Below are 26,885 nucleotides of genomic sequence, written 5' to 3'. Positions count from 1 at the left end.
CACATTACAAAGTTGTCCAAAACATGTTTCTTCCAGCTTAAAAGTGTTAGGAAATTAAGACGCTTTCTAAATAAACAGGATTCTGAGAAATGAATTTGTGCATTTATTTCTAGTAGGATTGACTACTGCAATGCGGTGTTCACTGGATGTTCAAACTGATCTTTATACAGCATCCAGTTATTCCAAAATGTGGCTGCAAGAATTATTACATAAACAAGAAAATACGAACACATAACTCCAGTTCTTAAATCCTTATACTGGCTCCCAGTTAAGTTTAGGGCAGATTTCAAAATCCTCCTTTTAACATATAAAGCCTTCAATGGCCGAGGTCCATCTTACTTGTCTGAACTTATCATGACTTACAAACCAGAGCGCACATTAAGATCTCAAGATGCCGGTCTGCTTATGATTAATAAAATAACAGTGGGAGGTCGAGCTTTTAGTTACAGGGCCCCTAAACTGTGGAGTGGTCTGCCTGCTACTATAAGAGATGCCCCTTCTGTCTCAGCTTTTAAATCCCGCCTGAAGACTCACTACTTCAGTTTAGCACACCCTGACTAGAGCTGCTGATTAACTGTACAGACTGCATCCCTGTTGTTAGTCATTAGCACTAAAACATAAGTAACATGATAGTTAGAATTGGATATTAACCCTCACCTATTCTATTTCTCTTCTCAAATGTGGCACACCTGTCAAGTTGTTTTGCCTACCTAAGGTAAAGTCATCCCTGATGAAGGATCGCAGGAATTGTGGGAAAGAGGGGTCCTTTCATCGGATTGACTGGCCCAGCGTTGTTTCAGCCGTGCAATGGCCAAATGGGGGAGGCAGCTTGATGGCTGAGTTCTCCAGGACTGTAAACAAATCCAAATCTTATTCTGTGATATAATCTACTGTTAAATTCTGCTCCGCACTTCTAAAATTTTTATTTTAATACTGTATTAAGGACTTGTTCTGTTCTGTGTATTGACCCCCTTTTGATACCCACTGCACGCCCAACCTACCTGGAAAGGGGTCTCTTTTTGAACTTCTTTTCCCAAGGTTTCTTCCATTTTTCCCTTCAAGTTTTTTTTTGGGAGTTTTTCCTTGTCTTCTTAGAGAGTCAAGGCTGGGGGGCTGTCAAGAGGCAGGGCCTGTTAAAGCCCATTGCGGCACTTCTTGTGTGATTTTGGGCTATACAAAAATAAATTGTATTGTATTGTATTGTACTTCCGGGCTGAAGAAAAAGAAAAGTCTTCATCCGGGTCAAGGACTATATAAAGGACTATGTGAGACCCAGCAAGCCGAGCCGGAGTTGGGTGGTAGAGTGACGGAGCTGCTGGGAGAGGAGGGTTGTGTTATTGTATTTGATTATTTATTTATTGTTTATTGTGGTGTTAGTGGTGCCTACTGTAGCACAAGATCAAAAGGAAAAGAAATTAAAATATTTCTGGTGCTTTTACTTAGTGTCCTGAACGTTTGTCTGTGGGGTTTGAGGAGCAACAGCGCCATCTAGTGTCACATTAGCCAATTTCTCTTGTTGTTTTCAAGGAATAAAAGCAGCCACTCCACTCTCCGTTTGTGCCAAAGAACAGTAGCAAGCAGTGATCCGCTTTTTAAGGACTGAAGGTGATCCAGGGTTCGAAATCCAGAGAAGGCTTTCTGCACAATATGGAGACAGTGCATTACCTTGGTGGAGTGTTTACGAATTACTTGAGAAGTTCAAGGGTTTATGTACAAAGGAGGAGCAGGACACACTTCCCATTCCCCTACCACTACTGACAAACACTAAGCAAGTCCTTACCAAGATTCTGAAGAACCAACAAGGATTTCTACAACCATATTCTTAGGACAAAGGTTAGTAATAGGTTAATAAAAATATCAATTAATTGAAATAAAAATACGTGCCATTACATAATGGCAAATTCTGATAGAGAGATTTTATTTCCACTGTTCATTGGAATTGAAAGTGAAATTCAAGTTTTGTGCACTTGACACAGTGCAGGTTCTAACAAAATATCACCAGCCTCCTTCAGTATTTCAAGCTCCCCCTTACAGATTCTTACCTGGTGATGGCCATCAAGAAGCTGTCAAAAACACTGAATGCAAAATACAAGGTGTCTGACAGCAAACAAATGCCGGTGAATAATATAAAATAGATAACCGTACACATCATACAGACTAATACAGAGAAGAGAAACCACATACAGCGGAAAGTCGGTTCACGAATGTCTCTGAAAACGTACAAATCAGGTTACAACCAAAAAGTTTGCCAAACTTTTGCATCTGTTCACAATCACACACTTGGGTGATGAACAAGCTAAGTTTCCCTTCCGGTTCGTACGCGCCGATGATTTCCGCACGTGTTCAGTCTCTCCCTGTACAAGGTTCTCAGTCAGTCGTGCGTGCATTCGCTGTGAACTCTTTGTGCTCTATTTCGTGTGCTTTTGCATTAATTTTGCAATTAACCATGGCCTCTAAGCAAGTGAAGAGTTGGTGAGAAGAAAGGGTTGAAGAAAATTGAAATTGAATTAAAGAAAGAAATTATTGAAAAGTACCAGCATGGCATTCGTGTTACTGATCTTGCTGCCGAGTACAAGTTGTCAAAATCTATGATTTCGACTATTCTAAAGCAGAAAGAGGCCATTAAAGCAGCTGATGTTGCAAAAGGAGTTACTGTGTTAACCAAAAAGAGGCCTCAAGTGCTGGAAGAGGTGGAAAAACTGTTGCTAGTGTGGTTGATCGAGAAGTAACTTGCAGGGGATAGCGTAAGCGAGGTGATGTTATGCGAGAAACCCAAGAAGATTCATGGTGATTTGCTGCAAAACTATCCTTCTACGAGTGGCTAGTTCTTCCTCCTCACTTCCTTCATGCCAGAGCTCGACTCATGTAAGATTAGTTTTCTTGGTTGTTTGTGGTTAGTTTTTGTATAAATTAAGGATTTTTTTTAAATTTAAATTTTTTTCCCTATGCTTAAAACTTATTAAAAAAAAAAAAAAGTGTTTATAGTGAGCGGTTCGTAAGGCTGTAACGTGAACTTGCAATGTTAGTTTTCTCTGTTTAAGGTTTTCTCAGTGTTATTCAATGTTTTTACATTTAGTTTACTATTACACTGTACATTCTATGGTTTAATTAACTTTTTGTGCTTAAAAATCTTTAAAAAAAATATTTACATACAGTTTGTACGGTCCGGAATGGATTAATTGTATTTACATACAATCCCATGGGGGAAATTATTTCGGGTCACGACCAAATTGGGTTGTGTCCAGAGTTTTGGAACGAATTACAGTCGTCACCTGAGGTTCCACTGTATATGCAAATATATTAACTTGGAATCAATACAAATAATGTAAATCATTAAACAATATCTGTATAATACACACATGTACATGTGTCATGGCCTGTGATTGGTGCAATAATAAATTGAGAGCTTAGACTATACAATATAAACCAGACAACTGGGGGTCACGTTTACTGACTGGTAGACACGGATGTCATCGAGGCAAGAAAGCTGTTGGACACAGATGGTTGGAAATTTACTTGTCCCCAGGGAGATTTGTCTGTTTAAAGAAGCTCTTCAAATAAGCAGATATACAGACGGACACACACTTTGGTATGAACACATACCAGAATGACTAAAAAAAGAAGAAAATTAAAATGACTTGGCAGTCCCAGTCACTTGGCACATTTCTTGACATACATATATAAAATATATATAATATAAATATAAAAAATATAAATATAAAATATATAATTTGTTGGCTGAGCTTCCTCAGATATATCCATCTTACTAACCAAAGGTTGTAAACCGGATATAGACGCAGGGCGCTGGGCACAGAGGCCCACGCGCACTGTCGCACTGCACAGAAAACACAGAAACGAGAAGGTTGTAAACCGGATGTCACGTGCACTGCCGCACTGCAACGAGCCCGCCACCTGTAAACAAGACTTGCTCTAATCCACTGTGCCAGTAATATAGATCACATAACGGTCACAGACTCTAACCCAGCAGCTTCCCACACTCAGTGGCTGGCACACGAACACCACAACCTGTGAACTGAACCTGCTGTGCAAAACTCTGCCAGCAGTCGGTGTCAGCACAGGCAACGGAACCATATGTCATCCATCCACATATCGGACGGAACAGAAACTGATTGCCATTCTTGGATTTCCGATTCGCTGGCGAATCGCGGGCTTACTAGTCTCTATATATTAAAATCCAACGCCTGTCTGTCTGTGTCTGCTTTTCACGAGAAAACTACCGTATTTTTCACACTCTAAGATGCACCTAGGTTTACAGGATGAAAACAAGAAAAAAATATTCTGAACCAAATGGTGTACTAATACAGGTGCTGGTCATAAAATTAGAATATCATGACAAAGTTGATTTATTTCAGTAATTCTATTCAAAAAGTGAAACTTGTATATCAGATTCATTCATTACACACAGACTGATGTATTTCAAATGTTTATTTCTTTTAATGTTGATGATTATAACTGACAACTAATGAAAGTCCCAAATTCAGTATCTCGGAAAATTAGAATATCGTGAAAAGGTTGAATATTGAAGACACCTGGTGCCACACTCTAATCAGCTAATTAACTCAAAACACCTGCAGAAGCCTTTAAATGGTCTCTCAGTCGAGTTCTGTAGGCTACACAATCATGGGGAAGACTTGACAGTTGTCCAAAAGACGACCACTGACACCTTGCACAAGGAGGGCAAGACACAAAAGGTCATTGCTAAAGAGACTGGCTGTTCACAGAGCTCTGTGTCCAAGCACATTAATAGAGAGGCGAAGGGAAGGACAAGATGTGGTAGAAAAAAGTGGAAAAGCAATAGGGATAACCGCACCCTGGAGAGGATTGTGAAACAAAACCCATTCAAAAATGTGGGGGAGATTCACAAAGAGTGGACTGCAGCTGGAGTCAGTGCTTCAAGAACCACCAGGCACAGACGTATGCAAGACATGGGTTTCAGCTGTCGCATTCCTTGTGTCAAGCCACTCTTGAACAAGAGACGGCATCAGAAGCTTCTCGCCTGGGCTAAAGACAAAAAGGACTGGACTGCTGCTGAGTGGTCCAAAGTTATGTTCTCTGATGAAAGTAAATTTTGCATTTCCTTTGGAAATCAAGGTCCCAGAGTCTGGAGGAAGAGAGGAGAGGCACAGAATCCACATTGCGTGAGGTCCAGTGTAAAGTTTCCACAGTCAGTGATGGTTTGGGGTGCCATGTCATCTGCTGGTGTTGGTCCATTGTGTTTTCTGAGGTCCAAGGTCAACGCAGCCGTCTACCAGGAAGTTTTAGAGCACTTCATGCTTCCTGCTGCTGACAAACTTTATGGAGATTCAGATTTCATTTTCCTACAGGACCTGGCACCTGCACACAGCGCCAAAGCTACAAGTACCTGGTTTAAGGACCATGGTATCCCTGTTCTTGATTGGCCAGCAAACTTGCCTGACCTTAACCCCATAGAAAATCTATGGGGTATTGTGAAGAGGAAGATGCAATACGCCAGACCCAACAATTCAGAAGAACTGAAGGCCACTATCAGAGCAACATGGGCTCTCATAACACCTGAGCAGTGCCACAGACTGATCGACTCCATGCCACGCCGCATTGCTGCAGTAATCCAGGCCAAAGGAGCCCCAACTAAATATTGAGTGCTGTACATGCTCACACTTTTCATGTTCATACCTTTCAGTTGGCCAACATTTCTAAAAATCCTTTTTTTGCATTGGTCGTAATTGATATTCTAATTTTCCGAGATACTGAATTTGGGACTTTCATTAGTTGTCAGTTATAATCATCAACATTAAAAGAAATAAACATTTGAAATACATCAGTCTGTGTGTAATGAATGAATCTAATATACAAGTTTCACTTTTGGAATGGAATTACTGAAATAAATCAACTTTGTCATGATATTCTAATTTTATGACCAGCACCTGTATATTTAATAAAATATAGTAGAATAATATTTCAACCATGTAAAGTCAACAGCGGTATTAAGAACCATCATCACTGTCATTAACAAATGAGGAGAGACTTTAAGATTCAAGCACTCATCTAGTTTTCTGGAAACCCCAAGAACTCCTCATCGCTAGTGTCAGAATTTTTGAAGCTCAGTTGCTCACAATCACTGATCTCACTTTCCTCGCTATCTTGATATATGATACTATCTTCAGTTCCATCTACGGCATTGCTAATGGCAGCTTCCACCTGCAGCTATCGACTCTTCAGTATGCGTTAGTGTTTAGAACTGGCCTGTGCATGTGCCCAAAACATTAATATTTATATGTTACTTACATAAAAGCCAGATCGAATGTTATTTACCTTGATTTATTTACTTACTTCCTACAGCATAAAGTCACAAGTAGACTACAGAGCTTCCTGTGTTTGATCGACACGGGTATGCTCACAAAGTACACATGTAATGCCACAAAAAATGCCTGCTGACACTTCAGTACCATGAGCAATGGTACGAGAATGCAGTCAGACTTCTTTTTTGGCACACACACCATCCACATCTACACACTAGCGTGGAGAGTCGCTCGCGTACTGAAGAATCTATAGCTGCAGGTGGAAGCTGCGGTCGCTGTACTTTATATATAAAAGTCAGATCGAATGTTATTTACCTTGATTTATTTACTTAGCTTCATACAGCATAGAGTAACAAGTAGACTGCAGAGCTTCCCGTGTACATAGACAAAGTACAGCGACGGCAAAAGTGCAACATGCATTCTTTCTCCGATGTAGAACCCTCGTCATCATCTGAGTTCACCTTTGTTATAGCGTATCTTTATGTGAAAACAGTAGTGTCAGATGGGAGAAGCGTGAACGCAACAGAGAATAAAACTGAATAAAAAAAACAAAGCTAACCTTTACAAGCACCATAAATTTACACCTGCTGTTACAGACTCAAATCAAAATGTATGCTTTTATTCTAAAATAGTAAGAATAAGAGCAGGCTGCTTGCTGCTTATCGACACATTTACAAGACAAGAGACGCTGACGGAGAGGTGTGAAGGGATTTAAGGTGGAGTTTTTTCGTAGGCTTTGGTAATTCTAGTGTTAAGCCACGTCCCCAGGGGTTTCTCATGGGCCTACCATTTCTTCTTCTAACAGCTGTCGCTACTGCTGACAGGTCAGGTAATACACATCACGGTCTGTGACGCAATATTTGCTCCACAAGACGCAGATATTTTTCCACTCACTTTTGGGGAAAAAAGTGGGTCTTATGGAGTGAAAAATACGATACTTAACAGATTTGAATCTGTTTATTTTCTATCATTTTCTTGTACATTCCGGATGATTTTGCGACTTCTGTCATTGCACTAAGTATCATGGTTCACTTGCGGTACTGAACTCATTTGCGTGAAACCGACAGGCAGGCGACAGCCCAAGCGGAGGGGGAGGCGGGACCTTAAGAGTAGGGAGCCAGGCAAGGCACTCCTCACGTAACAGCCTTCATTTGAGCCGGTTCACCTCGAACCACGTATTGGAGTGTACCTTGCCTCCGATTTGCTAGCGATACCCGTTTGTTCAGCAGACATTATCATCAAGAGATTGTTAAGGAGTAACGATTGACGTTTTTGAGAGAGAGATCCGAGCTACGTGTATTTTAGAGGGTAGCTGCTCATTGGCAGAGATATCACGGCCACGTGTTTTTTCTCCACATGCGGAGGACACTCTCCCGTCAGAGCTGAACACGATCAGATACAGCGCCAATATTTGACGTTGGAGCGTACCTACCTTCCGCTTGGCCAGACATACCTTGCCAACTTTTTACATTTTCGGCAAAGAGATCACAGCTACATTCTCGCCCCTGATAGCAAAACCAAAAATAGGTATATCAAGAGGCCCTCGATTACGAAAGCTATCAAGCTTCTCAATACAAATTATTAGTTTTTTTTTTCTTGATTTTTTTAAACAGTTTGTCACGTTTCACTACTACGCGTGCGGAGCTGCGGAGGACAGTTAGTAAATATAAAATATATAATTTGTTGGCTGAGCCTCTTCAGTGTTAGTGTGTCACAGAGAGGATGTGCAGCATTGTTCATAATGGTACTCAATTTTGTCTTCATTATCTTCTCCTCTACAGTACTAACTCCAGGTGGTCCAGAGCGGGCCCCATAACTGATCCTGTCCATTTACTTAGCTTGTTGATTCCACGGGCCTCCCCTGAAGTGATGTTACTGGCCTCCACACCTCAAGGCATATTAAAATTAAAAAAAAAATCATCATACTAGCCATCACAGAGTTGTAGACGATGAGAAGGATGTCACTTCCCACATAATAGGAACAGTGTCTCTTAAGGAAGAAGAGCCTGCTCTGTCCTTTCTTCTCTAGTTCCTGTGTTCCGAGACTAATGTGGACCCCCAAGTACTTGTAGGAGTGGACCACTTTAATAGCTGCTCCCTGAATAATGACCGGACATACAGTGCATCCGGAAAGTATTCACAGCGCATCACTTTTTCCACATTTTGTTATGTTCCAGCCTTATTCCAAAATGGATTAAATTCATTTTTTTCCTCAGAATTCTACACACAACACCCCATAATGACAACCTGAAAAAAGTTTACTTGAGGTTTTTGCAAATTTATTAAAAATAAAAAAAACTGAGAAATCCCATGTCCATAAGTATTCACAGCCTTTGCTCAATACTTTGTCAATGCACCTTTGGCAGCAATTCCAGCCTCAAGTCTTGTTGAATATGATGCCACAAGCTTGGCACACCTATCCTTGGCCAGTTTCGCCCATTCCTCTTTGCAGCACTCTCAAGCTCCATCAGGTTGGATGGGAAGCGTCGGTGCACAGCCATTTTAAGATCTCTCCAGAGAAGTTCAATCGGATTCAAGTCTGGGCTCTGGCTGGGTCACTCAAGGACATTCACAGAGTTGTCCTGAAGCCGATCCTTTGATATCTTGGCTGTCTGCTTAGGGTCGTTGTCCTGCTGAAAGCTGAACCGTCGCCCCAGTCTGAGGTCAAGAGCGCTCTGGAGCAGGTTTTCATCCAGGATGTCTCTGTACATTGCTGCGGTCATCTTTCCCTTAATCCTGACTAGTCTCCCAGTTCCTGCCGCTGACAAACATCCCCAAAGCATGATGCTGCTACCACCATGCTTCACTGTATTGATGGTATTGGCCTGGTGATGAGCGGTGCCTGGTTTCCTCCAAACGTGACGCCTGGCATTCACACCAAAGAGTCCAATCTTTGTCTCATCAGACCAGAGAATTTTCTGTCTCATGGTCTGAGAGTCCTTCAGGTGCCTTTTGGCAAACTCCAGGCAGGCTGCCATGTGCCTTTTACTAAGGAGTGGCTTACGTCTGGCCACTCTACCATACAGGCCTGATTGGTGGATTGCTGCAGAGATGGTTGTCCTTCTGGAAGGTTCTCCTCTCTCCACAGAGGACCTCTGGAGCTCTGACAGAGTGACCATCGGGTTCTTGGTCACCTCCCTGACTAAGGCCCTTCTACCCACGATCGCTCAGTTTAGATGGCCGGCCAGCTCTAGGAAGAGCCCTGGTGGTTTTGAACTTCTTCCACTTACAGATGATGGAGGCCACTGTGCTCATTGGGACCTTCATAGTAGCAGAAATGTTTCTGTAACCTTCCCCAGATTTGTGCCTCGAGACAATCCTGTCTCGGAGGTCTGCAGATAATTCCTTTGACTTCATGCTTGGTTTGTGCTCTGACATGAACTGTCAACTGTGGACCTTATATAGACAGGTGTGTGCCTTTCCAAATCATGTCCAGTCAACTGAATTTACCACAGGTGGACTCCAATGAAGCTGCAGAAACATCTCAAGGATGATCAGGGGAAACAGAATGCACCTGAGCTCAATTTTGAGCTTCATGGCAAAGGCTGTGAATACTTATGGACATGGGATTTCTCAATTTTTTTAATTTTTAATAAATTTGCAAAAATCTCAAGTAAACTTTTTTCACGTTGTCATTATGGGGTGTTGTGTGCAGAATTCTGAGGAAGAAAATGAATTTAATCCATTTTGGAATAAGGCTAACATAACAAAATGTGGAAAAAGTGATGCGCTGGGAATACTTTCCGGATGCACTGTAGCAGCTCCTTGGTGCGGCAAAAGTCAATAAAGCAGTACACAAGAAACTTAATACATATAATGAAACTCAAGAATAATTACAAACAGAAATGAAAAAAATGTGTTAATTCTGATGTTTCTTTGAGGTGTGGCTATTCAAAAAACTGAAATTTTGAAAAATTTCTGTTGTGGATATTTTACATTTTATGCAAATATACCAGATTTAGACTTTGCACAGAAAATGTATATATACAGTACATGTCTATGTGTTACTGAATTTACTGAGAAGTATTGAACACAATGGTTCAAAATAACCACAAAATCAATTTAAATCCACATTGCCCAGTCCCATCCCTGAATTTAACAAAGCATAAGACATCGACATTACGATAGGAGAGTAGCGCTGCACTTACCCTGCAGGGTAGGCTACCAGGCCGGAGGTGGGATCACAGGCGAGTCCACTGCTGCTTGATGCTGTGACACCAAGAACCTTCTCCAATGTAACCTACGAAAAAAAAAAAGATGAAGCCTATTAGCCCCAAGGAGAGCCGTTATCCTCAAGTACTATGAATAAAATTAAAAGAAGTTAGCATTTAACAACATCATTAAAATCAGTTAATCCAATTCTACCAAACCTCACAATCTTTTCTTTATATATTATACGCTACAGTGGCTGTTCGTTTGTCTGTCCAGGATTTTAAATCACCTGTAGCTTGTAAACCATTTGATCGATTGACCTGAAATTTGGTACACGTATACTATGTGACATCTACTAACCGCTTTTGGGGTGATGATTGACCTCCAAGGTTATTCCTCTTTTTATTTTATCAACTGGGTACTGGACTTCCTCACCGGCAGAGCTCGGCATTGATGGAAAAATCTCCTCCATCATCACCATCAACACTGGCACCTCACAGGGCAGCGTGCTGAGCCCCCTGCTTTACTCGCTCTACACCCATGACTGCGTAGCAAAGTACAACCCTAACACCATCCTCAAGTTTGCGGACGATACCACTGTAATAGGTCTGATCAGCGAGGATGATGAGACAGCCTACAGAGAGGAGGTCAGACTCCTGTCAGAATGGTGTCAGGACAACAACCTCACCCTCAACGTTAGCAAAACTAAGGAGATGATTGTGGATTTTCGCAAACAGGCAACAGAGCACAGCCCCATCTACATCGGAGGTGAGGCTGTGGAGTAGGTCAGCAGCTTTAGGTTCCTCGGAGTCACCCTCACGGTCAAGTTACACTGCGGCAGTAGTCAAGAAAGCCCAACACCACCTCTGCTTCCTCAGGAGACCGATTAAAGCCCGGATGTCCCCCACAACCCTGTGCAGATTCTACAGGTGTACTGTGGAATCCATCCTGACAGGTTGCATCACACCCTGGTACAGCAACTGCTCAGTTCAGGACTGCAGAGCTCTGCAGCTGGTGGTGAATACAGCACAGCAGATCACGGGCACACAGTACCCTGCAATCCAGGACATCCACACTACACGCTGTCTCAGGAAAGTGAACCGTATCAGGTGGGACCCCAGTCACCCTGCACTGTCACTTTTCACCCTCCTCCCATCTGGGAAGCAAATAAAGTCCATTTGGACAAGCACCTCCAGGTTCAGGAACAGTTTCTACCCAACTGCAATCAGACTCGTGAACAATCAGTTACCTTGTGTCACCTCCACTGCTACCTGCACATATATGTCTGCCATTGTCTATTTATTCCTAGGATTCTGGTTTGATCTATTTACTTATTTATATTCATTTATTTATTGTGTGTGTTTTTTTTTTGTCTATGTTCACTGTCTGCAGGGGCACATGCAAGCAAGCATTTCATTGTACATGGTACTTGTACACATGACAATAAAGAATTGAAATTGAAATTGTAGAATCAACTCTCGGCAGCAGCCAGCAGGGTGGTTGTATGGCGCATGTGTACGGGTGCTGTTCTCATTCACTACCACCTTCGCCGTCACTTCCCCTACCTCTACACATCTTAAATCATTCTTGAGGCAGATTGAAGACTTAAGTGCCAGCTTAAGTGAAAAACGAAGGAAAACGTACTAAGTAATTGCAACACAAACACTGACTTAATCAGTTTTAACGCAAAAAGATGCCAACGAAAGAAGAGAAGAAGCTGGCCACTAGGGTGAGGAAAAGAAGATCTGCTCAGAAGGCAGCAACCTCTGAGCAAACGAATGATAAACATACAGAGAAAGAAAGAGGAGGAAACTAGGAATGTTCAAGATAAGTGTACTCACTGCACAGTATAAAATGGCAAAAAAAAAATAAATCAATACATTTAAGCAATCTCCAATTACACAAGAATGAAACATTTAGAGCGGCTTCGATAGTCAAGGACTGTTCTCAAGGGACTGCACAAATGCCAGTTAGGATGCCAAGAAGTTTCTCTCTTTAACAACACCATTCAAAGAAATCTGTAGAGCCAAAAACAACCAGAACAGCGCCACACGTTTTCAAACCTGTCTTACAAGTTTCTTTATATTTACGTACAGTGTCCTCCATGATGTTTGGGACAATAACACATTCTTCCCGAAATTTCCCCTCTGCTCCACAGTTTAACATTACAAATCAAACTCCTCAGATATTGTAGTTAAAGTGAACACGTCAGACTTTCATTTAAGTGCACTAAATTATCTTAGCATTCTAAATGTTCAAGGAACAGGAAGATCATGAAATTCATGTATTTTGTGTGCTGTCTGCGCCTCCTCTTCGTGCAGAGGAAGTCAGTTTAAGAAGCACGTACCGATTAACAAGGCTCCAGGAACACTTAACACAAAGCATTTAATGTGCTACATAACTTATGACGGGGTTTGAGAAAATCTAGTAAATTAAATATTCATTTTAAGATGGTTTAGTTTATGATGTTCTACTTTAATAACAAATTACGAGAATAAAGTCAACATGTCGACTTTAATCTCGACAAACAGCAAGAATAAAGTAGAAATGTGGACTTCATTCTCGTCATAAGCGTTGAGATTAAAGTGGAAATGTCGAGAATAGTCGTCACACTATTACACAGTATTGAAAAAAAATATAACAAGTACAACTTGGCTTGCAGTATTATCCAGTAGTATAGAAACAGTATTCACACATTTGAACATAATGGTCCACATCCGACCTTTTAAATCCAAAGTATCTCCAGACAACAGACGTCACGTGACTCCTTTTTCCAGCAAAAGTTATTCTGTGCCATCATGTTCAACTTTATCATCTGCTACAGCTTCAGTTTCAGAAAGTTCTCTGTCCATTTTCACTGCACAATACCTCCACTAACGCATGTACTCAGCTGTATGCTTGTTTAGCGGCATAGCAGTGAAAAACGTCCCCCTTAAACAGTTTCCCGCTGCACCACGTTCCGAACGTTGTTTAGGCAATTTAAACCGGTGTTGCGGTATAAGAAAAATCCATATCATAACAAAAATAAAAAACTTTTCGGTATGAACCAGTATACCGCCCAGCACTACTACACACCTCAGAATTCATTGTGCGTCTGCCGTCAGCAGTTCCACCATTAAAGAAGAGAAGTGATGCCAGTCAGGACCTGTGGCAGCCATACATGCGCAAGCCACAACACCCCTAGCACCATGTTTAACAGATGAGGGGGGTCTGCTTTGGATCTTGGACAGTTCCTTTTGGTCTCCACACTTGGCTCTCGTCTTCACTCTGATGAGGTTCCTCTTCGTTTCATCTGTCCACAAGACCTTTACCCAGAATTCTGCAGGCTCTTTCACAAACTAATCTGGCCCACCTGTTTCTGTGGTGTTCATCTTGCAGTGTTGTCTTGTGTATTTCTGTTCATGAGGACTTCTGCCAATAATCGTCTCTGACATGTCCACGTCAGCCCCCTGAAAACTGTATATGATCTGTCACACTGGTGTTGGGGGCTTTTTCTTGACCAGGGATGGGCAATGTTGTTCCTGGAGAGGTGCAGTTGGCTGAAAGGTTTTTGTTCCAGCCCAGTTTCTTAATGAGAAGTCAATTATTGCTGATGAAGCGTTTATTGCTCAAGTGACATTTTGATGCTTCATTTTAGTGGTCTCGCTTGTTAAGGTTCCCCTCCCTTAATTGCTTATTTCAATCTTAAACTGCTGCATTCATTGTTTTAATGGCTCCTTATTAGCAGTAAGATGTACAAAACAAAGTAGCCAGCAGTTCTCAATCTAGCTTGTTTCCATTTACATCTGTGTGTGGTCGATTTAATACAACGCATAACAGAAAATATAACAGACTGAAAATTATCGGTTTTAGGCTTCAAATCGTTTGTATGATATCCTTGGAAAGGAAAAAAATCTGCGATATAAGAACCTTACATTGCATGAAAATAAAATTAAAAAAGCCATAAAATTAAATAAGGTCAGAGATTGGCAAGGATTGGTTTCTAATTAAGCAACTGGGTTGGAACGAAAGCCTGCGGCCCCTGCGGCTCTCCAGGACCGACATTGCTTATCTCCGTTCTTGACCGTAGTGAGGATTCTTCTGTCGCCAGCAGTGGAGGTCTTCCTTGGCCTACCAGTCCCTTTGTGATTATTGAGCTGACCAGTGTGATCTTTCTACTTCATGATATTCGTGACAGTTTATTTCAATCGTCCTGAGGTTTTACTGATGTCTCCAATGGTTTTATTCTTGTTTCTCAGTCACTTAATGGCTGCTTTGACTATCACCGGCACACCTCTTGTCCTCATGTTGAACAATGGCAACTACAGACACCAAAGGGGAGAAGCAAGGCCAAGGTATCTTATGAAGCCATGAAACCCACTTGAGGAATCACAAACACCTGTGACGCCAATTGTTAGAAACATTATGGTAACCTGAAATTGGGGGGGTTGGGGGGGGGGGGGGCCCTGTTAGGCTGTACAGAAAAAGTGTTGTGACACCAAAATGTCTGCAAATTCCCTTAAATGAAAGTCTGAAGTGTACACTTTAATCACAATCTCTGAATTACTTGATTTGTATTTTTAAACTGTGGAGCAGAGAGGGAAATCCGGGAAAAATGTGTCTTTGTCCCAAACATTATGAGGGTCACTAAACTAGTGCTGGGCGGTATGACCAAAATTCTATATCAGGATATTTTTCAAAATTATATTTCAGCAGCTACACCGTGAAACTGGTATAAGGCGAGTTCAAGCACAGGTAAAAATCTCCTGGTCAAAAAGTTCATTTTTAAAATATTTAGTGAAAATTAAAAGCAAATAATCCACACAAGAATAAAGTTGTTACACACGTAGAATAAAAGACAAAAAAAGGGAAATGTTTCTTCTCTAAACTTAGCTTTTCTTGAGATACTTAAGTTATTTCTGTACTTAAAAGCTCCTAATTTCTTCTTCTGTACGCCTTAAGCGTACGGCTCAGCACTTAAATAAGCGCATTGTCTTACATGTAACTTCACACACTCAAAAGGCCCGTAGGAACAGTTTAAAACCGTGTGCCATCCACACCTCACACATGGCAAGGCTGGTCAGTAACTGAAAATGTCTACTCAAAGCTACTTTAGATAGATAGATATAGAGAGATAGATACTTTATTAATCCCAAGGGGAAATTCACATAACTGATGGGGATTATAGGAACCTCCCATAGATTATACACTGTCATTTAGTAAAACATTTATGAATCTTATGTAACTAGGAGGGCGGCACGGTGGCGCAGTGGGTAGCGCTGCTGCCTCACAGTAAGGAGACCTGGGTTCACTTCCCGGGTCCTCCCTGCGTGGAGTTCGCATGTTCTCCCCGTGTCTGCGTGGGTTTCCTCCGGGCGCTCCGGTTTCCTCCCACAGTCCAAAGACATGCAGGTTAGGTGGATTGGCGATTCTAAATTGGCCCTAGTGTGTGCTTGGTGTGTGGGTGTGTTTGTGTGTGTCCTGCGGTGGGTTGGCACCCTGCCCTGGATTGGTTCCTGCCTTGTGCCCTGTGTTGGCTCCAGCAGACCCCCGTGACCCTGTGTTCGGATTCAGCGGGTTGGAAAATGGATGGAAGGATGAATGTAACTAGGAAATGGCTCTTTCACATGGTATTCAACGGTATTATTTTCCCCATGCATGAGTGGACGTTAAGCCCATTTTCCACTGCAATTACTGACTAAGAATAACCTGTTCCACTGTCATGAGAGTTGTACATTGTACAAAAAAACATTTTAATGTGCACACAAGTATTAATACAGGTTTGCATGGCCCCATAAAGTGATGGTCTTCAAGGGGGTGGCACTAATGAAGAGAAGGAATCACATTGCATGACAGTTACAGTCAAATATAGAGCCTTTTTTTTGAACAAATTTTGCAAACAACTAAAATTTTGACAACATACAGTGGAACCTAGGGTCACGACCATAATTCGTTCCAAAACTCTGGTCGCAACCCAATTTGGTCGTGACCCGAAGCAATTTCCCCCCATAGGATTGTATGTAAATACAATTAATCCATTCCATACAAGCTGAATGTAAATATATATATATTTTTTAAAGATTTTTAAGCACAAAAATAGTTAATTATACCATAAAATGCACAGTGTAATAGTAAACTAAATGCAAAAACATTGAATAACACTGAGAAAACCTTGAGCAAAGAAAACTAACATTGCAAGAGTTCATGCTACAGCCTTACGAACCGCTCGCTGTAAACATTTTTTTTTTTTTAAATGAGTTTTAAGCACAGGTAAAAAAAATAAACATTTGAAAAATCGGTAATTTATACAAAAACTAACCATAAACAACCAAGAAATTTAACCTTGCATGAGTCGAGTTCTGGTATGAAGGAAGTGAGGAGGAACTGGGTGGGGAGGAGATTACAGTTTTGAGGTAACGTCCCTCTACGCGATGTATGTCTGACTGAGAACAATATACTGTCCAGGTACAGAGAGAGACTGAACACGTGCGTAAATCACCGGCACATATGAACTGGAAGGGAAAACGAAATAGAGCACAAAGAGTTCACAGCGAATGCACAGAGAGAGACTGAACATGTGCGGAAATCATCAGCGCGTACGAACCGGAAGGGAAACTGGCTCGTTCGTCACCCGAGTGTGTGGTCGTGAACAGATGCAAAAGTTTGGCGAACTTTTAGTTGTAACCCGATTTGTACGTGTTCAGAGACGTTAGTGACCCGAGGTTCCACTGTATTTTCAACCATCAAAAGACGCATTTAGACTTAGTAAAATATCCAGAGGTGCTTGTCAAAAGATGTATTGCACTGAACATGTCTTAGAAAAGGAATAAATAGTAAATATGTAGTTGTAAACCAAGTACACATTCTCCGTTCACTAACACGTGAGCTATATGGATTATAATGGCGTTGGTTATCTCAATCCACCGCTCGCTTTTTGTTGTCGTAGGCAGTACCTCTAGCAAACGCGTCTACAAGTGACGTCTGACTCGAGTGTCCTCTGGCTTTTTCAGTTGTACCCGAGGACGTGGAGGGTGCCAATTTTAGTTCCACACATTCATGGTACTCCAAAGCATGTTTGCGGCGAAGGTGGTGCAGCAGATTGCTCGTGTTGACAACTTTAGCTCGACAGCATTTGCAGTAAACAGTTGTTTGGTCCACATCTGACCTTTTAAAACCAAAGTATCTCCAGACAACAGACACAGCTCCTTTTTTCAGCTTCTGTGTCATCACGTTTAACTTTATCGTCTGCTACAGCTTCAGTTTCAGAATGTTCTCTGCCATTTTTCACCACTCAATACCTCAACTAATGCATGTACTCCGCTGCATGTGTGTTTATAATAATAATAATGCATTTTATTTATAGGGCACTTTACACTAGCAGTAAATCTCAAAGTGCTACATAAAAAGTTTAAACAAAGGCAAAGCGAGATAAAAACACAGAGATAAAACAACAATAATTATAGCATTCTTGTTAATAAGCTTTCCTAAATAGAAAAGTCTTTAGCTGTTTTGTAAAACAGCCCACAATCTGCTGTGTTCTCAAGTTCTCTGGTAGGGCATCCCAAAGCTGTGGAGCAGCAACTGCAAAGGCTCGGTCACCAATTGTATGAAGTTTGGTCACAGGGGGCGAAGGCGGTAGATATCTCCAAAACGGAGGTGTCTTGTAGTGGATTGTAATACAGTAATCCCTCCTCCATCGCGGGGGTTGCGTTCCAGAGCCACCCGCGAAATAAGAAAATCCGCGAAGTAGAAACCATATGTTTATATGGTTATTTTTCTATTGTCATGCTTGGGTCACAGATTTGCGCAGAAAACACAGGAGGTTGTAGAGAGACAGGAACGTTATTCAAACACTGCAAACAAACATTTGTCTCTTTTTCAAAAGTTTAAACTGTGCTCCATGACAAGACAGAGATGACAGTTCCGTCTCACAATTAAAAGAATGCAAACATATCTTCCTCTTCAAAGGAGTGCACGTCAGGAGCAGAGAATGTCAGAGAGAGAGAGAAAAGCAAACAAAAATCAATAGGGCTGTTTGGCTGTTAAGTATGCGAAGCACCGCCGGTACAAAGCTGTTGAAGGCGGCAGCTCACACCCCCTCCGTCAGGAGCAGAGAGAGACAGACAGAGACAGATAAAAACAAACAGTCAAAAATCAATACGTGCCCTTCGAGCTTTTAAGTATGCGAAGCACCGTGCAGCATGTCGTTTCACGAAGCAGCTGCACAGAAGGTAGCAACGTGAAGATAATCTTTCAGCATTTTTAGACGAGCGTCCGTATCATCTAGGTGTGCGAACAGCCCCCCTGCTCACACCCCCTACATCAGGATCAGAGAAAGTCAGCGCAAGAGAAAGAGAAAAGTAAGCCGGGTAGCTTCTCAGCCATCTGCCAATAGCGTCCCTTGTATGAAATCAACTGGGCAAACCAACTGAGGAAGCATGTACCAGAAATTAAAAGACCCATTATCCGCAGAAATCCGCGAACCAGCAAAAAAATCCACGATATATATTTAAATATGCTTACATATAAAATCCGCGATGGAGTGAAGCCGCGAAAGGCGAAGCGCGATAAAGCGAGGGATTACTGTATAAAGAGTTCCTTAGGAAATTGTGCAGCAATTCCATGGATACACTGGTGAGTAAACAGAGTTAGTATTCAATACGGAGGTGAACAGCGAGCCAATGAAGTGACCGGAGGATTGGTGAAATGTGTTCATATGTCCGCACCCTCATCAGGATTCTTGCAGCACTATTTTGAATTTGTTGGAACTTTTGAAGGCTCTTATTGGGTATCCCGACGAGGAGTGCATTACAATAGTCCAGTCTGGATAAGACAAAGGCTGTTTAGCGGTGTTGCAGTGAATAAGGTCCCCCCCTTAAACAGTTTCCCGCTGCACCACGTTCCAAATGTTGTTTAGGCTATTTAAACCGGTGTTGTGGTATAAGAAAAATCCATATCATAACAAGAATAAATAACTTCTCGGTATGGACTGGTATACCTCCCAGCACTACACTGAATTCTTGTGACACTTTTATCCAAAACAGAAAAAAAAATTAAATAAAAAAAAGTCAATAAACAAGAGAAACCATTTAAGCAAATGTTCCCTACTTTCAATGGGTTGGCAGCAGTTGTCCACTACCACAAGCTCAAGTTAACATGACGAAACCACAAGTTTGTTTTAAATGGCAGGTCAGAGATGTAGGAGTCTCCTTAGTGCTGATTAAGATGAGGACGTCATTTGGAATTCACCATTTGTTCCAATGTTCACAACTTTCAGCCTGGGGGTTTCATTTCCCTCCTGTGACTGGCAACAGTAAGCACAAGATATGGCCGAGCGTGTGCCCTGAACTGGAACATTTCTCTTTTTTCTTAATCAGATTTGTGCCTCAGGGTTTTTTAAAGGTACAACAGACATGTACAGTATCTCACAAAATTGAGTACACCCCTGACATTTTTGGAAATATTTTATTCTATCTTTTCATGGGACAACACTGAAGATATGACACTTTGATTCAATGTAAAGTAGTCCGTGTACAGCTTGTATAACGTTGTAAATTTGCTGTCCCCTCAAAATAACTCAACACACAGCCATTAATGTCTAAAACCGCTGGCAACAAAAGGGAGTACACCCTTAAGTGAAAAAAGTCCTAATTGTGCCCAAAGTGTCAACATCTGTGTGGCCACCATTAATTTTCCAGCACTGCCTTAACTCTCTTGGGTATGGAGTTCACACGAGCTTCACTGGTTTGCCACTGGAATCCTCTTCCACTCGTCCATGATGACATCACGGAGCTGGTGGATGTTAGAGACCTTGTGCTCCTCCACAGATGCTCACAATAGGGTTTTGGTCTGGAGACATGCTTGGCCAGTCCAGCACCTTTCCCCTCAGTTTCTTTAGCAAGGCAGTGGTGGTCTTGGAGGTGTGTTTGGGGTCGTTAGCATGTTGGACTACTGGCCCTGCGGCCCAGGGAAGGGGATCGTGCTCTGCTTCAAGTATGTCACAGTACATGTTGGCATTCATGGTTCCCTCAATGAACTGTAGCTCCCCCAGTGCACTCATGCAGCCCCAAACCATGACACTCCCACACCATGCTTGACTGTAGGCAAGACTCACTCGTCTTTGTACTCCTCACACACGCTTGACACCATCTGAACCAAATTAAGTTGATCTTGGTCTCATCAGACCACAAGACATGGTTCCAGTAATCCATGTCCCTTAGTCTGCTTGTCTTTCTTGTGCATCATCTTCAGAAGAGGCTTCCTTCTGGACGACAGCCATGCAGACCAATTTGATGCAGTTTGCGGCGGGCGTAATGTCTGAGCACTGACAGGCTGTAGCAATGCTGGTAGCACTCAGACGTCTATTTTCAAAAGACAATCTCTGGATATGATGCTGAGTAGGTGCACTCAACTTCTCTGATCAACCATGGGGAGACCTGTTCTGAGTGGAACCTGTCCTGTTAAACCTGTCGCTCTATGGTCTTGGCCACCGTGCTGCAGCTCAGTTTCAGGGTGTTGCCAATCTTTTTATAGCTGAGGCCATCTTTGTGTAGAGCAACAATTCTTTTGTTCAGATCTTCAGAGGGTTCTTTGCCATGAGGTGCCATGTTGAACTTCCAGTGACCAGTATGAGAGAGAGAGTGTGAGAGCGATAACACCAAATTTAACACACCTGAGACTTTGTAACACTAATGAGGTCACATGATACTGGGGAGGGAAAATGGCTAATTGGGCACAATTTGGACATTTGTCACTTAGGGGTGAACTCACTTTTGTTGCCAGCGGTTTTACACATTAATGGCTGTGTGTCGAGTTATTTTAAAGGGGACAACAAATTTACACTGTTTATACAAAGCTGTACACGGACCACTTTACATTGGAGCAAAGTGTCATATCTTCAGTGTTGTCCCATAAAAAGAATAATAAAATATTTACAAAAAATGTGAGGGGTGTACCCACTTTTGTGAGATACTGTAGACAGTGGCTCTCCCACCACTCCAAATAGCAGTCCACACACGGGTGAGAATGACCTAAACAATGGTGTGCAGCCTTTGTTGCTTCTTCCCGTGTGTGTTAATTCTCCAACTGGCAGCTACTGGCAGACGAGACCATCCTGTAATATTATGGAGTGAAAACTTTCAAGGAACGCGGACACACATCCATCCATTATCTAACCGCTATATCCTAACACAGGGTCGTGGGGGTCTGCCGGAGCCAACACAGGGCACAAGGCAGGAACAAATCCACACAACTAAACAAAATTACCTAACATACAGGAGGGCAATTTTGATTTAAAGATGAACTATAACAATTTACATTTTGAACATGAAACATTACAGCCGATTCAAAAAAAAAAAAAGTCAGGGTTAAAACACAATAAATTACTTTCATTATAACGTTGTGACGACTCACATAAAGTGCCTTTCATGACAACGGCTACTTCACTGTGAGAACAGCACCTCAACCACCATTTTAACCACAAATCACTCAGCTCCGGATGTTATAGAAGTGCTGACAAACTGAGCAGGCCTTTGCATTGCAGGATTGGCACTTGTGAACGGCACGGGCCTTTAAATAAAAAATTTTAAAAAAAGGCTCAAACAATGTCAAGCATTTTCTCTACAAAATAAACAAATAAAGCTTTGAAGAGGAACGAGTTTAAAATGGGAAGGCAAAATTAAACTGATGACTAAGCACAGGGCACGAGGGAAAATAAATATCTGGCACTCAAGAATGTCGCTCCCAAAAGGTCAATGAAACTAAAAACAATAGACAAACCAAAAAATACAAAATGTAGAAAAACTCAGGATTTAAGTTTGAAAAAGTGTTTGGTCGCTTATCCTTTCCATCTGTTTTCCTGCTTATGCTGTGAAACACTCAAAGGCTGCAGATGGCAGTTTGGAATTCTATACAACGCATCTAGTGACTTGCATCTCACACACACACACACACTTAGATTTATCATTTTTTATTAGGGGGCTTCGCCAACCCCCCGTGTTTGGTTTTCCGGAAACACAGATTTTTTTTTTCTTTGAATTGTTGCTATTTCATTAGTTTCACTTTTATTTCTGAACTTCTGTAAAAAACAATATTTCGAATCTTTAGAGTCCCAATATGCCCGAATCTTTTAAATGAGGTCAGTGGAGACGCGTGTTTTAATGACTTCGCACCATCATTCAGGATCGGTTTCTCTGTTTGGAATTTCAGCACAGACAAACTGATCGACATCATCAGCAGTTAATTATTTATTTTGCAAGTTCCCAATAAATTGCATGCGAGGGTAAACTCCGTGTTTGAAATTCAAAGCCTTACAATATTTCCATACTTCAGAAATATCAACCTGTGTCCATATATTCGATCTCTACTCAGCAGACAATGTTTTGCTTATTATTATCGCGGAGATTGGACTCTGATTTTTCAGATTCTGATTTTGTTGACAGTGATTCAGGAGATCGAGCAAGAGAGTGAGGAACTGGCATCAGCTGAATCAGACACCAGCCGATGCCGCCCCAGCTGATTGGCTGCCAGCTGAGCGTATTTGCGTAGCTGATGCACCTAACGCAAGATTCGCATGGGAGGAATACCCAGACATTGATCCGTGGGAGCCAAACTGGCTACTGGACTTCACAAGACAGCATGGCTCGCTGTTGGACACGACAGATCACCAGCTGCTGGACTACTTCAGGCTGTGCTCTCCTGATGCTGCTTTTCAGCTACTGTCGGACAAGACAAACAGGTAGGCAGAGAAATTTTTTTTGAATCGCGGGCTGCGCTTGCACCACATTCTCGTTTTTCAAAGTGGGAAACCCACAACAAAAGACGTGGCATTACAAATAGAGAAGAGACTAGACTGGTGATATAACTTCAGGGACCATGGTCCAAACGTGCTTTGTCCCCTGGTGGCTTTGGACAGGTTATGCCATGTGATGATAGGTACGTGCCGCTGCAAAAGTTTGATTCACTTCTGTGATAACCAGAAGCAAATCCCAAGTGGTGAGCCAGGCTATAACGTCATGTAGAAAGTTCAGCCCCTGCTTGACATCGTGGAACCAACATAGAAACAATCTTATCAGCCTGGCTGTGATTTGTCTGTGCATGAATCTATGATAAAATACAAGGGACGCCTTTTATTCTGCCAATATATTATAGCCAGGCAAGCCCATAAAGGTTTTTGTACTGGCAGAAGTAAACAACTGGTTTCTGCCTGAAAGTAATCACATATCCAGTAAAGTATTTCTTTCAAAAGAGAGAACTGTCCCCTTGACAAGTCAGGCTGTGCTGGAGCTGCTTCAGGGCTATGAACATTTGGGTCATGTTGTGTACATTTGGGCAATTTTATACATGCCCAGAATTATTCATGGGAGCTACAGAGCAGGGGCATTGGAGCTTGTGGCAAAGTGAGGGAGAACAGGAGACACAGGCCTTCACAGTTGAAGCCAGACAGGCTGAAGAGGAAAAGAGGTTACAATGTGGTTTTCATGCGGGCGGATAATTTGATGGCAGTGGCCATGGCACGATGTCAGACGGGTGACTTGTCTACCTACAGTACACAATAACAATATATGTGAGAAAGTGCAGCAACAGACAATTGAAAAGGAAACACCAGTGCAACACGTATGGTAAGGAGTGCAATGTGGCAAGGGCATGCAGGTGGCTGCTTTGAGCGAGATCAGACCTTCCATGAAGTCCAAGGACCTCTCTAAAGATCTTCATGATCAAATTGTGGTGAGGCAGAGTTCAGGGTAAAGGGATAAATCATTTCTAAAGATATTTTGAATACCTGGGAGCACAGTGATTCGTAGTGCTAGTACCAAAAAACAGTTCAAAGGCAAAAAATAAGGAAAACTACAGACTGACCCCCACCCTATGGTCTTATTCCAGCATCCTGGGTGCCCTCAAACTTCAGTCCTGGAGGGCTGCAATGGCTGCAGACTTTCATTCTAACCCTTTTCTTAATCAGTGACTTGTTTTTGCTGCTAATTCACTTCTTTTGAATTCATTTTAATTGACTTGTTCTTGAAGATTCAGACCCCTTAATTGTTTCTTTTTGCCTTTATTAGCAGGCCAAACAATAATGAGATACAAAACAACTGGTGTCCACCATACAATATCTGAAAATAAAGAAAGGTGGAGGTCTCAGGAATGCTGATTTGCTCAGGTCCCCAAAAAACATTTTTAACAGAGCTCTTAGAATTTTGAAAATGTCTGCCATTGCAAAATGAGAACAGCAGCAAGCCATGGAATTAAAGAACGGGTTTAATTAACGACAAGATCAGCAACCTCATTAAGCAACTGGTTGGAGTTTGAGGCCCTGACTTAGTTGGTTTTTCTGTTGGCTCCATCACTTCACATTTCATTTATGTTTAAGGAAACAAATGAAGTAATTCAGAGAAACGATGAAGAAATTCCATGGAATGAATCTTAAAAAAAACAAAATGAATTCAAAAGAAGTTAATTTGCACCAAAAACTGGTCAGTAATTAAGAAAACCTTCAGCCACTGCGGCCCATTAGGAACTGGAGTTTGAGATCCCTGCCCCACACCATCACGCCTCACTCTGTGCCGCTTCCCTCATCAAAAATCCAGTGTGAGTTGAAGCACAGAATGTGAGGTTATATAGCGCCCTAATGTGTGGAGGACAAGTCACAGGAGGGCAGATGAACGTAACGTCAGTAAATCAAAGTTTCACACATAAGAAGTAAAAATGTGAGTTTTGAATACACAATGGGAGGTCTGAAAATCGAGAGTCCACCCTATGAGAAGGATTTAGGAGTCATAGTGGACTTTAACTCTTTTAGGGCGGATGTCGACTTTTGTCGACAGGAGGGGTAGAGGGCGACAATCAGCTGTTAATCGTGACAAAACTCACTGTCACGTCACAGGCATTCCCTCTGTGCTTAGAGGAATGCTAGACTCGTTGACTCGGCAACTAATCCTTGCAATGTGCGGGAGTGCGAAATGTAAACAATTGCCAAGATGGTATCGACACATCACAAGGGAGCGAAGCGAGTGCAGAAAAGAAAACACTCGGCAGACAATGTTTTGCGCATTATCGCGGAGTCAGACTCTGATTTTTCAGAATCGGATTTTATTGACAGCGATCAGGAGATCAAACAAGAGAGTGATAAGCAGGCATCAGCTGATCCTCTGCCAGCTGAGCGCATTCGCGCAGCCGATGCATCTATGCAAGGTTCGCATGGAGGGAATACACAGACATTGATCCGTGGGAGCCAAACTGGCTACCGGACTTCACAAGACAGCATGGCTTGCTGTTGGACACGACAGATCACCAGCTGCTGGTCTACTTCAGGCTGCTCTCTCCTGATGCTCCTGATTTTCAGCTACTGTCAGACGAGACAAACAGATATGCAGAGCAATTTTTTGAATCGCAGGCTGCGCTTGCACTGCATTCTCATTTTTCAAAGTGGAAACCCACAAACAAAAGACAAGATGAAGCGCGCTGTAGCATTACAAATAGAGATGCGACAGAACTGGTGATATAACTTCAGGGAGCATTGGTCCAAACGTGCTTTGCCCCTGGTGGCCTTTGGACAGGTTATGCAGCGTGATGATAGGTACGGGCTGCTGCAAAGTTTTATTCACTTCTGTAATAAACAGAAGCAAAATCCCATGGGGTGAGCAGGCTATTACGTCATGCATAAAGTTCAGCCCCTGCTTGACATTGTGGAACCAACATAGAAACAATTTTATCAGCCTGGCTGTGATTTGTCTGTGCATGAATCTATGATAAAATAAAAGGGACGCCTTTTTTTCTGTGAATATATGCCAGACAAGCCCACAAAGTATGGCATAAAGGATTTTGGCAGAAGGAAACACTGGTTTCTGCCTGAAAGTAATCACATATACAGGAAAGTATTCCTTTCAAAGAGAGAACTGTCCCGTGACAAGTCAGGCTGTGCTGGAGCTGCTTCAGGGCTATGAACATTTGGGTCATGTTGTGTACATTTGGACAATTTTTATACATGACCAGAATTGTTCATGGAGCTACAGAGTAGGGGAATTGGCGCTTGTGGCACAGGGAGGGTGAACAGGAGACACAGGCCTTCACAGCTGAAGCCAGGACAGGCTGAAGATGAAAAGAGGTGATAATACGGTTTTCATGCGGGCAGAAAACTTGGTGGCAGTGGCATGGCACGATGGCAAACGGGTGACTTGTCCTCTCTACAGTACACACTAACAATATATGTGAGAAAGTGCAGCAACAGACAATTAACAAGTAGGCAACCAAAGCAACACGTATTGTAAGGAGTGCAATGTGGCAATGACTGAAATTGGCAGCTTTGAGCGAGATCAGACTTTGCAGGACTTTGCTGTGTAAAATGTATGTGATATGTATGTGAAATCATAGAGTATGCAGGCTCATACAACATGCAAGACAGTAACATTTGTCAAAAGGAAATATTTTTTGTTGATTTCAATTGCTTTGTGTTCTTTT

General features: G+C 42.1%; 1 protein-coding gene across 2 annotated transcripts in view; it reads right to left on the bottom strand.

Moving 5' to 3' along the window:
* Positions 1 to 26,885, bottom strand: part of wdr62 (WD repeat domain 62) — a 242,829-nt gene that overhangs the window by 196,147 nt on the left and 19,797 nt on the right. For both annotated transcript variants that reach the window (XM_028795560.2, XM_051933967.1), the window contains exon 2: positions 10,448 to 10,539. In XM_028795560.2, coding sequence (XP_028651393.1) covers positions 10,448 to 10,539 — 92 coding nt within the window. The remainder of the gene's footprint in view (positions 1 to 10,447; positions 10,540 to 26,885) is intronic.

This window comes from Erpetoichthys calabaricus, chromosome 1, assembly GCF_900747795.2.
Source record: "Erpetoichthys calabaricus chromosome 1, fErpCal1.3, whole genome shotgun sequence".
Classification (NCBI taxonomy): domain Eukaryota; kingdom Metazoa; phylum Chordata; class Cladistia; order Polypteriformes; family Polypteridae; genus Erpetoichthys; species Erpetoichthys calabaricus.
Note: the sequence above shows the minus strand (reverse complement) of the source record. Positions and strands in the feature narration are given on the sequence as shown.